General features: G+C 36.0%; 1 protein-coding gene across 4 annotated transcripts in view; it reads right to left on the bottom strand.

Moving 5' to 3' along the window:
* dlg1a (discs large MAGUK scaffold protein 1a) overlaps positions 1 to 15,649 on the bottom strand; it is a 134,422-nt gene that overhangs the window by 27,543 nt on the left and 91,230 nt on the right. For all 4 annotated transcript variants that reach the window (XM_079432080.1, XM_079432079.1, XM_079432081.1 and 1 more), the window contains 8 exons: positions 13,660 to 13,710; positions 13,355 to 13,479; positions 11,953 to 12,122; positions 11,695 to 11,831; positions 9,593 to 9,737; positions 6,996 to 7,122; positions 3,044 to 3,200; positions 2,594 to 2,696 (listed from right to left, as the gene is read on the bottom strand). In XM_079432080.1, coding sequence (XP_079288206.1) covers positions 2,594 to 2,696; positions 3,044 to 3,200; positions 6,996 to 7,122; positions 9,593 to 9,737; positions 11,695 to 11,831; positions 11,953 to 12,122; positions 13,355 to 13,479; positions 13,660 to 13,710 — 1,015 coding nt within the window. The remainder of the gene's footprint in view (positions 1 to 2,593; positions 2,697 to 3,043; positions 3,201 to 6,995; positions 7,123 to 9,592; positions 9,738 to 11,694; positions 11,832 to 11,952; positions 12,123 to 13,354; positions 13,480 to 13,659; positions 13,711 to 15,649) is intronic.

Below are 15,649 nucleotides of genomic sequence, written 5' to 3'. Positions count from 1 at the left end.
ATACTTCAAAATGCGCATTAAAACAGGGTGATGGAAACCCAATGTGAACACGATGAATGGCTGTGAATACTATAAAGTGGGGCAATTCCAACATCGAAAGGACAGTCTGGTGCTTCTGACTCACAGCCTGTATGTTAGGATATTTAAAGAATTTGCTACTGACTATTCAAACGTGAGTTTTGAGCAGTGTAGAGTAGTGCTTGTTTGGCATTTCTACAAACACAAATGCAGACATGGTGTTATGTTTACGCGGCGCAACACGTAAAAAGACCGTATAAGTCATTATAATTAGTAATTATGTCCTCACTGAATGCAACAAATGCCTCGTTTATAATGGGTTTTATTGTTTTAGTCTCGTCGCACCGGGACACGACATCACAACATGGTAAGAGGCGTAACATTTCCGTCACACGTATGAGGTATTCGGCCAATCACAACGCACTGGACAGCTGGCCAATCAGAGCACACCTCGCTTCTCGGAAGGATGAGCTTTGTAAAAATCGACGCGTTTCAGAAAGGCGGAGCATAGAGGAGCAAACAATAATGTAAAGTATGTGGAAAATAATGTGTTTTCTGAACCTCGAACCGCGTAAACACATTGCATTACACCAAATACACAAAATAATGTTCTTTTTAGTAACATCATATGACCCCTTTAAACGTTTTGTTTAAACTCTTTGCATATTGCTAACATGATTTAACATTTTAAAATGCTAGAAATAAGTTAACAACATATCTCTAGCATGTTTACCTGTTGCTAGCACACTGCTAGCATATTTTCACAAGTCATTGGCATCTTGTTAGCATGTTTTAACAATGCTAGCACATTTAGCTAACACGTTTTAGCATTTGCTAACATGTTTTAACATGTGGCTAGCATGTTTCAGTACATTGTCAGGCCAACATAAATTAAATATACAAGGTATAATTTAAAGAAAATTGGAAAAACCTAATGAACATTTCTCTTTCAAATTTAAAAAGAAAGTGAAATTAAACCGAAACAACCCAAAATAAAAATTTTTGGACAAATATTGATTAGCAGCCAGAAAGCATGTCCCTTACGAAAATTAACCATGGTTTTATTATCGTAAATGTGTAGTAACCATGTTTTTTGGTGTATTGATTACCATTTGTATAACCACAGTTTTACTACAAATGCCATGGTTAAACTATAGTTAGTGTAGCAAAATCATGGTTATTTTGTGGAAACAATTGTTTAACTATAGTGACCATGTTTTTTTTTTTTTTTGTCTTATTAGTTGTAAAACCATGGTTAATTATCATAAGGGGTTGCTTGTAGTTGCTAATAAATTTAAAAATCAACAAGTAAAGAGCAGGTCAGGTACTGAAGAGCTCAGATTCGAAGTGCTCTCTTCTGTTTCTCTGCAGTCTATGCCGTGTGATGAAGAGAACGTTCTCCTAGTGAAAGCCAAACTAAAGGGCAGAGCTGCTCTGTGCTGGCCATGAACGGAGGAGCGTGATGGGTACAGGAAGCTGGGCTCAGGAGCCACGCTAAGACAACAGCTTTCACCAAACAGAGAAGATGCAACAAACACACATACGCTCGCTAGGGGTGTGAAAGGAGCTCGGATCACACATACACACACAGACCTGTTCAGAAGCTTAAATTAGACCCTCTTAGACTATCTCCAGCCAAAACGCTGAGGGTCATCACTACCCCATTGGTTTTTTAATAAACACTGCAGCCAGGCCTGCTGAACTGAAGGAAAGAATGGCCATGCTGGACTCTACTCCTCAGGGTGAAGAAGCCGCTATGAGTCACGACCAAAACACCATACAGTGAGACTGTGAACATTATCGCTTTTATGCAAATCTTGAACATTATCAAGATTTTCTTTTAAAGAAATTGAGACTTTTATTCTGCTGAGATGCATTCAGTTGATCAAAAGGGAAAGTAAAGACATTTATTCATAATAGTCCAAAAGAAAATGCTAATAAATTTCTATTTTAAATGAAAGAATCCTGACAAAATGTATTCCAGTATTCCAGTTTCCAGAAAAAAAATATTAAGCAGTACAACCGTTTAATCAGAACTGTAATAATAATAAGAAATGTTTTTGAGTACTAAATCAGCATATTAGAATGATTTCTGAAGGATCATGTGAAACTGATAACTTCTCATTATCACAGTCCACCATGCATGAAATGGTTGTCTGCCATGCCCAGCTATAGACAAATAAGCATTTGTATTCAGGCTATACTGTATCCCATCACGTTTTTCAACGAAAAGCTAGAGTTTGTGTCTTAAAATAGATTCTCTCTAATAAAAAAGCTGTGGGGAAACAAATTTGAAGAAAAGTGTGGAAATTCATCAGTATAAAAGGTAAGTTTATGAGGTTTAGGCTTGAATCAAGAGTAGGCTACTTTTAGTGGTATCAGAATGAAACATGACAGACCCTTATATAATAAACTGAAATAAACAAAAGGACTGAAGCGGTCATGTTACAAAGGAAAGGCCAAATAATCCGGTTCTAAATAGAATCATGCCATAATAATGCTATTTTGTTTATTATGGTTAACAATGAAACATACTGGTCTGTTTGAAATATTGTGAGAGGAACTGCCTACCCACCTTCAGGTCTGTACTGAGCCACAATGGTGACAGTCTGTCCAGCATTCTTCAGTGCTGCAGCTGCCTGTTCGTGCGTTGCACTGCGGAGGTCCACCCCGTTTACCTACAACACACATACAATATTAATAAATAAGCACTGACGCAAAACGCAGCCAGTGGGGTCCAACAGGCTGAGAACGCATGGAAAATTCAGAATGTAAAATCTACTATAAACCTGGAAAAATTCATTTAAAATGTATGCTGATTGAGTGCTGTTGTAATTAAAAAAAAAGAAATATACAAAAGACATTCTGAAATGTACTGAAATTCCAAATCAATGTTTCTCTGAAATGGTTATGCTGATGATGCCAAAACATCATTTCAGTAAGACTGAAAAATGATTAATTGTTGATGACTGAACAACTTTTATCACTGAAAAAAGAACAACTGTTAATAATGCAATGTTCTTACAGAAATGATACGGTCTCCTTTCCTTAATTCTCCACACAGGTCTGCAGGCCCTCCTGCTAATATGAATGAGATGAAGATTCCCTCTCCATCCTCTCCTCCTACAATGTTGAAACCTAGTCCCGTTGTGCCCCGATGTAGGACTATTTTCCTAGGCTCCCTAAAAACCAAAACCAGCATTTATTAGTTGATATGAGTGAACAGGTCAGGAAAGTATGCTTACAAAAACATTTTTATTTTTTTACATACTGTACACACACACACACCAAACTAAAACTATTCAAAACTGCTTTCGATTATTGAAAAAAAAGAAGAAATAAAATTTAAAAAAAGAAGATATAAGATTTAAAAAGAAAAAAAAAGAAATAAAAATAATTTTTATTTTATAAAAATAAAATAAAACTTATAACAAAATTTATTACAAGAAATTTATAAGAAAAATGTTCCATTGGCTACAAAAACTGAAATAGGTTTAACGTATGAATTAAAATGAACAGGATTATTTTAAAATGCATATTTAAAAATTATTTTTAACTTATTTTGTATAACTTGATTCAAAATTCAATTAATAATTAAACCAGTTTGTTCTTACATTAATCATTTGCCATCTCAGAAAAAAAAAAACTACATCTCCCGCTAGTAAACATCTCAGGAAAAAATTTGACAGCATCTCCCTCTAGTGAACAAAATATGAACCACAGAGAGGTACATTACAGTTTGTAAAGCTGCATCACATTTTTCATGTGTGAGTACATCTGGATGTCTGTAGATGGCAGCAGAGCCTCAAGTTACTGGCTCTGTAGCATTTCAGTGTTTTCAAAACAAACCCTTATTCAACATGGCTACAGACACATCATTTAACTCTTAACACACTTTAAGAACAAATGCAGAACATAATGACATCAGAACATTCACACACATTTCTGTTTTTTCTATCTGTCCTGTAGAATTAAGTCTTAATTCAAAGCTTATCAGATTTGCCAAAAGTGACTTCACAGATTGGTTGGTCATATCATGACGCTAGCTTATGACGTAAGAGGCTGTTTGTTTTTAACATCAATTTGACGCATTTGGTGAATTCTTCCGATAGGAAACAAATCCCCAGATTAAAGAGGATTAAATATGGTAAAGCACACCAGTCAGTATGTATGTGCATGTCCTTATTACACTTTTCTCTACCAGACAAAATATGGCGGTCTGGCCAATATCATTTGCAAGCCAGCTTAGAGCCCTGCATTTCGGCCCGGGCCCGATGGGCCCCGACTTTTTTACGCCTCTAGGGCCGGGCTTCGGGCCAATTTTCACGTCATAGTTCAGACGCGGGCCTGGCCTCGGGCCTGTTTTGGGTTTCTCCTTATTTTTATATTGTAGATATCCATCGATTAGTGATGAAAAAAATTGCTGCGCTGGGGGAAACAACACGAGACCGTGCCGTGACTGAGAGCAGCTCGATGGTGTTTAGTGTCCCGCAGCAGCAGCAGGTGCGCAAGTGACTTCAGCGCAGCTGAAGAGTTCTGCGTTCAAACGCACGCAATAGGCAAAAGCTTGCTGCAAAACCCCAGCAAACATAACCATGAATGTGTCCGCGGGAAATAGTAAGGAGATATTTGAATTATTTACTAATAAACTAATGTTTTCTGAGTCTGTGTCGCAAGGATGAAGTTACTGATCCTGACTCGCAGTCTCCTCATTAGACGCGCCTTTAGAGAGAGCTGATAAAATGTAAAAACAACTAACTTGAATGCAATGTAAGTCGCTTTGGATAAAAGCGTCTGCTAAATGCATAAATGTAAATGCATCTTTATTGATTATGATTAAGATTATAATAAAAGAGTTTTTGTTTTCAATTTATTTTTATTTCGTAAAGTGATCATTTAAAGCTTTCTATAGATATATTTATCATGTCTGTGAGGCATGGATTCGCTCATTTTTGTGAAGCGCTCCTGTTCAAGCGCATCATGTTTGTTTTCTTTGTTTTATGAAAGAACTACCTTTTGTTGGTATTGTAAGTGCACACAGATACAAGTAGACCATTTACAGGTCCGAATGATGTATTACTCTTACCTTTATCAAAAAAATAAATAAATAAATGAGGGCGCAGGCTATTTTAATTTGTTTCCACTGAAAAAAATGCAAGTGTTTGCGCTGGTGCCTCCATGTCCTGCAGAGCGCGCTTTAGCTTCCACTCTCTGCACAAACTCAGATATAGGCTAGAGCACATTATTATTATAGCGCAGGTTTAACGTTTAAACATTGTTATATACTTGAACTGTTTTAGTATATCTATAGATTTTATTTTAGGCAAGTCCTGATGATATGAGAAGGCTAAATTGATCAAACATAGGCTATGATCAGCTCATGCCGCTGGCCGCTTGGTTGTTACTTTAAAAAAAACTCAAACTTATAGGCTATTTAACGAACAAAAATGCTCCAAATGTTTTTCTAAATTATCTTAATAAAAAAATAAATAAAAATGAAATTATAATAATTTTGCCATTACACACAAAGCTGAACTATTTTAATAACTGAAACAGTAGTATAAACTGTTTTAGGACAAGAGGGAAAAAAAGACGGGCTCGGGTCGGTAATTCTGATAAGCTGTTGGACGTGGGCCGGGCTAGGGCCCGTGCAGGGCTCTAAGCCAGCTCTCATAATACTGCCCTCTACTGATGGACACCTCTTACGAAATGAGCAAACCAATCAGGTAGGCGAGAAGGTGAATAGTCAACAGGACAAATCACAGATGCTATATCTTAATGAACCAATATCTTCAACAGCTCTCCGGAGGACATTTAAAACTGTCCAACAAATGCTGTGAGTGATCTGTTATATGTCCCCAATAAATGTGTCCTTGTGAACCAGGTTCTCAAACATGGTGCCTCAGCAAACTTCCCAAGGGGCCTCAAAATGACTTAAAAAATAAAGGTTAAAGAAATATTTAATTAAGTTAAACAATTACAAATCAATATATTATGTTTTTTTGAAGACAAGAATAAGTAAAACTTTCAAATATATTATAAATGAAAATAGTTATTTTACATTGAAATCATATTTCATAATGCATTTTTAATCTGTATTTTTAATCAAATAACAGACCCCAAACATTTGATCAGTAATGTAATTTAAATTAATATTAATTGAATTTTGAATTCTGTTATGCTACACTGACAGTTTAAGGAACATTATGTAGCAGCCAGCCAAAGTACAACTTGCAAGTTCGATAAAGTTAAAAGTTGAGTTTACAGTCGTTTGAGTTCAATATTGAGTGCAATATTCCTCACATGGCTAGCCATAACAAAAAAAAATATTGAACCTCAGTAACAGGGAATAACCCCATAAAAACTTGATATGACTTTCATAAGGGCAGTAAGAGCAGAATGAGGCCAGACAAACTACTAACAACACCCAAGACTAATGTGAGGAGTTGTGCATGAGTGTTCTATATCATCTGTTTTGTAATATAAAAAGCAAGAACCATTATGCAGATATAAAGTATGTACTAAAAATTCCATTAACCTTGGGCAGCTTATCTTATGTGTAGTGAAATGCTATTCTCTTTGAACCTCATATCTATTCAAAATTATAGAGCTGTCTTCACACCAAGCTACATGTAATGAAACCTATATGGCATTATCTTCCAAAATTCAGGAGCATGATACAGAGAAAAGACGTGTCGGAACACTAAAAACAGCCCTCGAATATGTGATGAGAGTAAAAGTAATGAGAATGAGCGAGGTCAAAGCATACGACTGCATAAAAATTTCAAAAGCAAGTCATGATCTGTATCAACTTTCATTTGAAACAAATGACCAGCTCAATTCGCAAGGTCAAGGAATCGTAATGAGCGATAGGAACTGCACAGACAACCTCTGAACCAAAAGCCATCAAATGTAAAATTATGGCAAAAGGATATCATGATCATGAAGACAAAGAAATGGGGAGGGCAAAGGCTCACCTTGTGATCTCATCATCTCCCAGCATGCCTTTTGAGACAGGAGAGTACCGAGATGGGGTGGCGGGGGTTAATGGCTGACTCAGATAGCTTTGGGTGCTGATATGGTTCTCCATGTGCTGGGAATAGGCTGAAAAAAAACAAAACACAAAAGATATGATGTTATTGGCGTAATGATGAAAACTCATTTGACAATGTTCATAGTCAGACAATCGCACAACTCGTATGTAATAATGTGAAGAATTACATGTACAGACAAGCCAAATACTAAAACTGCTGAAGAAAAAAAAAAACTTGCTGTGTAAAAGTCAAATTATAAATTGATCACTCCCTCTTTGCACACAACCTTCTTTACTTGTACATCACCTCTCTTGTATACTGAACACTGCAGTTCAAAAGTTTGGGGTAAGTAAGGTTTTTTTTGGGTGGAAGTCTTTATTTCATCAAAAATTACATTTACATCAATGCATTTAGCAGACACTTTTATCCGAAGCGACTTACAAAAGAGGAGGTACTATTGTGAAATATTATTACAATTTACAAGTGTTTTCTATTTTAATATATTTTAAAACGAAATTTATTCCTGGGATGATAAAGTCACATTTTTACTTTAAATCATTCAAATATTAAAATATGCTCATTTGGAGCTAAAGTGACATTTTAATCCATCTTTTTCAGGATTCTTTGATGAATAGAAAGTTCGAAAGAACAGCATTGATTTGAAAAATAAATCTTTTGCAACATTATAGGCTAAATGTCTTTAGTCACTTTTGATTAATTGAAAGCATCCTTGCTGAATAAAGGAATGAAGTTTTCACATCAAGCTCCAAAAAGGACCAAAAGAACCCAGAAATGTTCCATAAACACAGTCCATATGACCTGTGCGCTATATTCAAAGTCTTATAAAGACATACAATAGAGTAATAAAATATTCTTCAAAAGTCCCTCGCAGTGTTCTACATAAAATATAATGGCAACACTTTCTTTTTTAATGTGTCCTTGTCGCACTTTACATGTATTTACTATAATAATAAAATAAATTATGTAAATCAACTAACACTAAACCAAACCCTAATAAAGTAAATATATGTTGTTAATTCATTTCACTTTTTACTTAAATCTGATTAAATCTGATTCTGCTTTAGCCTAGATTTAAACTGCTGATTTTGTCTGGCCAGAGGAGAATGACACTATTTCGACACACTATTTCCCCGTCTATAAACTGTAAAGCTGATATAAAGACACCCAGCTTTATATCAAGCCGATGTAAAGCTGCTTTGACACAATTTGCATTGTTAAAAGCGCTATACAAATAATAGTGACTTGACTTACATGTAAAAAGGAAACATTAAAATAAAGTGTGACCAAAATCACAACATAAGCACAATGTAGGGTTACACTTTATTTTAAGGTGTCCTTGTTACAGTGTAATTATAAATTTAAGTACCGAGTAATATTAATTAACTACATGCACTTACTATATAGTTCGGATTAGGATAAGGGTTTGGTTTAGGGTTATTTGAATGTAATTATGCATTATTTATTGTTATTATAATAGTAAGTACATGTAACGTGTAACAATGAAACCTTAAAATAAAGTGTTACCCAATGTATCTCAAACACCAGAGAATAGAGCTAGCAAGGACATAAGTTTGATTTCCATGGAATGCATGAAGTGATCAAATGCAATTATATTGGAAAGAAGCATTTACCAAGTGCATAAATCTAAATGAATCAACATTAGCATATGTAAATAAGGGCAAATTTTTAATTTTGTGCAAGCAAAATCCTTTTAAGGCTCTGTAATTGATGTCACTACTATAAAAGATGTGTCCTTATTTGACTGTGTCAGATTTAAAGTGTAATAAAGTCAAGGGTACGCACTGGGCAATTACTAACTGCAGACATTGACAACCCATTTATTTAATTCTCATCAAACAGTCCTTCACGTGTCAAATCCCTATGCAGTGCCTGACTGGCTGACAGATATAATGAAATGGGACCACTAATGAAATTGTTCTGTTTACGCCTTCCGAGAAAAATCACATTGCACACACATGACCGAGACATTGTTGTTTGCATGTGCAGATATCCTTACATGGCTTTAAAACTCCCTCTGCAACACAGATGCACTTTTTTCTTCATATACTGATGCTGGATTTGCCGGATGGGGGAGCTGGCCACGTGATGCACTTCATGATTAAATGTGCTTTTGTCCTTCATGCCTTTAAGCCCTAATGACAGCTTCCTTTCTCAGAATCTAATGCTGGGGGATCTGGCCTGCCTCTGGAACATCACCAAGGTGCTACATTATCGACTGTCATCACTCAGCACTTTGCAGAGTCAATTTTAGTGGCCGTCCTCACAAGTTGCTGCCCCATCAGTAGAAAGTGCTGTGTCTAGCAGCTTTGAGGTGGGATTTAAGCCATAAGTACGCATGGGACCTCAGAACTGAGTCAAAGTGCCTTTAAGGCAAGTCGGTTCATTCTCTGACCATATTGATAACGCCTCCATGCTGTTATTTTCTATGTAAATAAAATACTTTTTCTTTTAATAAAAGAAAGAATACAGTATGAGGAAGTAAGGAAAAGCTTACTTACAGCTGGTTACATCGGGAGGAACGTAACTATCATTGATAAAGACACTAGTGGGTTTCGCCACTTTTAAATAGACGACATCAGGGGTGTTTTTCAAGGCAGCCACGGCATCTTCATGAGTGACCTCTTCAAGGCAAGCAGCATTCACCTGTAACCGAGCACATGATTAGATGAATCCTTCAGATGAAACACACAAAATTAACGTTTGGGGTGCATTGTATGTTTTAATGTTTTTGAAATTACTGTTTTATAGTCATCAAAGGCTGTATTTATTTGATCAAAAATACAGTAAACTTAATTAATTACCTAATTTATTCTTGTAATGGCAAATTACTCCACACTTTAGTGTCACATGATTCTTCAGAAACCATTCTTATATGCTGATGTGCTGCTTATTTTTGTGGAAATGGTGATTTTTTTAGGACTTTTAAAAGGATAGAATGTCCAAAAGAAAAGCATTTATTTGAATAATGTTTTTGTAACAACATTTTACTGGTCATTTTGATCAATTTAATGCATCCTTGCTCAATAAAAGTATAAAAGTAATTTATAAAAAAATAATAAATAATAATTATATATATATATATATATATATATATATATATATATATATATATATATATATATATGAATTTGCTCAATTTCCAATGTAAAATGATGCTTCTAATGTTATTTAGTAAAAATATACACTCACCGGCCACTTTATTAGGTACACCTGTTCTATTGCTTGGTAACTCAAATTGCTAATCAGCCAATCACATGCACTTATTTTTTTTATGATTAAAATACGGAAACTTGCATTGAACAGTACAATGTTTTTTGTTTTGTTTTGTTCTTGTTTTGTAACTATATGTCCAAATTTGGGTTTGTGTTTTCTGTGTTTTGAAACAGTGTGGCCAATATTTTACATCTCTCTTGTACTATGAACGCTATGCAACTTAATGCATTTAGGTATCTAGATGTGGTGAAGACGACTTGCTGAAGTTCAAACCGAGCATCAGAATGGGGAAGAAAGGGGATTTAAGTGACTTTGAACGTGGAATGGTTGTTGGTGCCAGACGGGTTGGTCTGAGTATTTCAAAAACTGCTGATCTACTGGGATTTTCACGCACAACCATCTCTAGGGTTTACAGAGAATGGTCCGAAAAAGAGAAAATGTCCAGTCAGTGGCAGTTGTGTGGACGAAAATGCCTTGTTGATGTCAGAGGTCAGATGAGAATGGGCAGACTGGTTAGAGATGGTAGAAAGGCAACAGTAACTCAAATAACCACTCGTTACAACCAAGTTATGCAGATACCATCTCTGAACGCACAACACGTCAAACCCTGAAGCAGATGGGCTACAGCAGCAGAAGACCACACCGGGTGCCGCTCCTGTCAGCTAAGAACAGGAAACGGAGGCTATAATTCGCACAGGCTCACCAGAATTGGACAACAGAAGATTGGAAAAACGTTGCCTGGTCTGATGAGTCTCGATTTCTTCTGCGACATTCAGATGGTAGGGTCAGAATTTGGCATAAAGAACATGAAAGCATGGATCCATCCTGCCTTGTCTCAACGGTTCAGGCTGGTGGTGGTGGTGTAATGGTGTGGGGAATATTTTCTTGGCACACTTTGGTCCCCTTAGTACCAATTGAGCATCGTTTAAACGCCACAGCCTACCTGAGTATTGTTGCTGACCATGTCCATCCCTTTATTACTACAGTGTACCCATCTTCTGATGGCTACTTTCAGCAGGATAATGCACCATGTCACAAAGCTCAAATCATCTCAGACTGGTTTCTTGAACATGACAATGAGTTCACTGTACTAAAATGGCCTCTACAGTCACCAGATCTCAATCCAATAGAGCACCTTTGGGATGTGGTGGAACGGGAGATTCGCATCAGGGATGTGCAGCCGACAAATATGCAGCAACTGCGTGATGCTATCATGTCAATATTGACCAAAATCTCTGAGGAATGTTTCCAACACCTTGTTGAATCTATGCCATGAAGAATTAAGGCAGTTCTGAAGGCAAAAGGGGGTCCAACCCGATACTAGCATGGTGTACCTAATAAAGTGTCCAGTGAGTGTAGATAACAGAAAAGTTAACGTTTTGCTTACAGCCATAAGTTTATCTCCAATCTGTAGCCGTCCATCTTTGTGGGCTGCTCCTCCCTCAATGATTTTGGTGATATAAATACTGTTGTCCCCAGGAATATGTTGGTTTCCAACTCCTCCGGCTATACTGAAACCTAGACCTGTCAACAGAGGTCAGAGTAGACCATTTGCTAAACCATTTCCTAACATGAATTATAATGATTAAATATCACAACATAGCATGCTTTTATTTTGTCATCTTTAGGTGAGAGACGACTTTACCTTTAGGACCTTTTACCAGCTTTACATCCATTATTTTTTCTGTGACAGCTTTTCTTCTTCTGACATACAGTCTGACAATGCAGCCTGCCTCCTTCAGTGCCTCCACAGCATTGCTGTGAGTTACGTCTCTCGCATCTACATCATTTACCCGCAGTATACAGTCATTAACTCTGTACAGAGAGAAAGAGAGAGAACACTGACTAAACAGTCCAAAAAAAGACATAAATAACAATGATGAAGTGTTCTTCGAAGTACAATCAATCAAAACACTAAATTGGTGTATAAACAAATGATCTATCATTGTAATCAAAGCTACATTGTAAGGGAAGCAGCAGTGCAACTGCAACAAAAGTTGCATTGTGTTTTCACACTGCATGTCAGAGCTGCAGTTCTATAAAGAAAATAATGTGATCTCTGGTTACTACACTGAGGATTTAATATAATAACGGCTATAACATATACTATTATTATCGGGAGTGAGTCGCTGACAACTATTAGAAATTTTACAGTAAATAACGTGAGGAAGAGAAGGTTCAGATTTCAATTTTCATGAGGAGGGGAATCATATTTACTGTCCACATGCTAATTAATTCACAGTAAATCCAAATCTCAGTTAGGGAAGATTTTAAAACACTTAATCATCAGGATTAAGTCATATTTATTTATAAAAAACTGTGCGCCATACTGCTACATTAAACATTAAACTTGAACAGTAGTGTTTGGAGTCGGTTAGTGTTTTTTTTAAAGAAATAATACTTTTATTAAGCAAGGACGGTGACAACAAGTGACAGTAATGTTACAAAAGAGTAATGTTTATAATATTTCACAAAATTACTGTTTTACTGTATTTTTGATCAAATCAATGCAGCCTCTTTCAAAAACATTTTTAAAAAATCTTACTGACCCCAAACAGTAATATATTTTCTTCCGATCACTACAGGAGATGTGCACTATTATTTATAAATGCCCATATTGCATTTATAAGCAAAAACACATTGAATTTCCATACTAAAGCAGAAATGTAAATACAGAAGTTTTCTTCTTTAAGTGCAGAAGTGAGTCTGAAGGTTCTTGAGTGTGAACCTTGTACCACGGTCTGACATTGCCCGAGGGAACGTGGTCCTGTATGCTAGCGTCCTGTGTTCTTAGCAGATTGCAAAAGATTCTGTTTATGAATTCACAGTGCATTTTCAACATGTTTTCTGCTGAATTCAGTGCTCTACATGAGGCAAAAATAGGTTCAGCAGTCAAAACTACCAACAACTACACTTCTGCTACTTCAGCTACACAGAACTGTGCTGCTTGTGCTATTATTAACTTGTAACCTGTTAATATGGGCTCAGAAATAAATGTGCTATTTACAAGTGTGATGTGAAACAGGCCTAATAACATATTCTCTGACCTGAGTCTGCCATCCTGTGCGGCAGCTCCTCCTGGGATGATCTTTGTGATAAAGATGCTTGGGTCCTCGCCGATGTGGGGGTTATCGGTACCGCCTGCAATACTGAAACCCAGGCCTGAGTTCCCCTAAAGGTGAAAAAAAAAAATACAAGTCAGAACAAAAAGAGAAAATGTCAACCAACAACAAAAAAACAAAAATCAGACCTATAAGCATAATGATATTATTAAATCCAAAACAAATCAAATGAGAAATGTGTGTGTGTGTGTATAATTTATAATTTGTCGTCATTGTCAGAGCAATCTTACCCGTTCAAGAGTAATTTCTTCATATTCATAGTCAGCTTCTGTTCCATTCACCTGAAAGTTTTAAAAACGAATTGTGTCAATATACAGTGTTAAAATATACAGATATATATAAATGGCCTCCTCTATTACCATAACTTTATTAGTTCTGCAAGTTTGTGTAATTCAGGAGTGTTAGTAATTATTTGATTTTACTCTCTGTATTCGGTTCGGTTTTGTTTTTGTTTTTATCCCCTCAAAAATACCAGTGTCATGAAGAATTTTAAAAATGATGGCCAATTATAGGATTGATTACAATTTCAAGAAAGACTGTGAAAAGTATGTGACAAATCTCTTAAAGAAATTGTTGTAAATACATTTTTTATTGAATGATTGTCTCATCATTCGCATCATTGCATTTATTTATTTTTTCATAAGAAGCACTGACAAGATAGTTAAAGCAACTGTTCAGGAATCAAAATCAAAGAGACATTTTCTGCTAGATTCACACTCCTAATAATTTATTTTTGAAATGCACAAATGTACTAATATACTGACTGCTATTATAGATATACTACTATTATAAACCCAAACAACAGCAATAAGAGATACACAGATCAGAATGAACAGTTCCTGTAGGTTAAGGGTAGCAGGAGCATTCAATTAATAATGTGTCTCACTGGTTATGTCGTCAACAACCAAGAAGTTTTAGTCTCCGTTTCATAACTAGTACTCAAAATTACACCAATCTAAATCCACTCAGCAGAATTCCTCTGATTTTCTTTAAAAATCTGTGTAAATTTCATCTTCAGACTCCCACCTGGGACCGATTTTGGGCAAAAATAATCTTATATAATAAAAATGTGCTAAAAAGTGCTCTATGTAAGAATGAAGAATTTGAAAAAGTCTCAGTGTGTTCGCTTTCCACTCTTACATTTCACCTCTACTGATTCTACAGTTCTTGGCACTACAAAACTCAGACAGCACTATATCTCTTGCCAGTTACTGTGTATTTCAGCCAAAGAGGCCACAGCAACCAAATCTATGAAGAGCACAGACGCTAGCTGTCAGCTAAACATGCAATGCAGTCCACTCGTTTCCAACATTCTGGGTTCAACACAAGTTAAGCTGTATCAACTGCATTTGCGGCATAATGTTGATTACCACAGTAAATAATTCAGACTTGTCCCTCAATAAATGTCACTTACAATGAAAGTACACCTGGCGATAAACACTAAAACGCACTGTTTTCAAAGTAACTGTAACTTAAACATTGTACATGTTGGCAAGAAACTAATGTGATAGAATTGCTACTGGCCTTGTATGTGTAAAACTATATCCAATCTTTCAACTTCAAAGTCATGACCATGTAACACCCAGTAAACCTTGGTAACTTTCACATGATACAGGCAAGGATACCAGAATGGAGTGTTTACATGGAGCAAACAACACTCTGGATGAGTTCAAATTGAGGTTTCATTTAAACAAGTCTGGACAGTTTTATATGAAATTGGACTAAATGCTTAAAATCAAAATGAATGAAAACAATGCTGCACGATGAAACCAATATAAGCATCAATGCATCAGCTTTTAAATGTTTGTGTGGTTCTGGAGGCTCTGCTTTAAGCTTCTAAATGACATTTAAAGACCTTAAATACTAAACGCCCTAAACATTTTGCTCTCACTCTTTCTGTAACTGCAGCTGAAAACATCTGTCTGTGACATCAGTGGTGTTAGGGTGGGGTTTAAATGGGGTGGGAGATATATGCCAATACTAACACTGCCCAATACGGCATTATACTCCAATCATGCCACCAGCTCTAAGTGTGACACTACAATAACATTCATGCTATTACTTCAATGCGTCTGTATTATTTTTCAAAGGATGTCCAAAAAGGCCTTTTCACTCTGGCATAACTACATACAGCATATTCACAATTCTGAAACTAATATTGACAATTTTTTCTCTTGTTTTATGGGGAGGCATTTACAGGCTTTCAGCACTGCTAAATTG

This window comes from Barbus barbus (genome assembly GCF_936440315.1).
Source record: "Barbus barbus genome assembly, chromosome: 13".
In the NCBI taxonomy this organism is placed as follows: Eukaryota; Metazoa; Chordata; class Actinopteri; order Cypriniformes; family Cyprinidae; genus Barbus; species Barbus barbus.
Note: the sequence above shows the minus strand (reverse complement) of the source record. Positions and strands in the feature narration are given on the sequence as shown.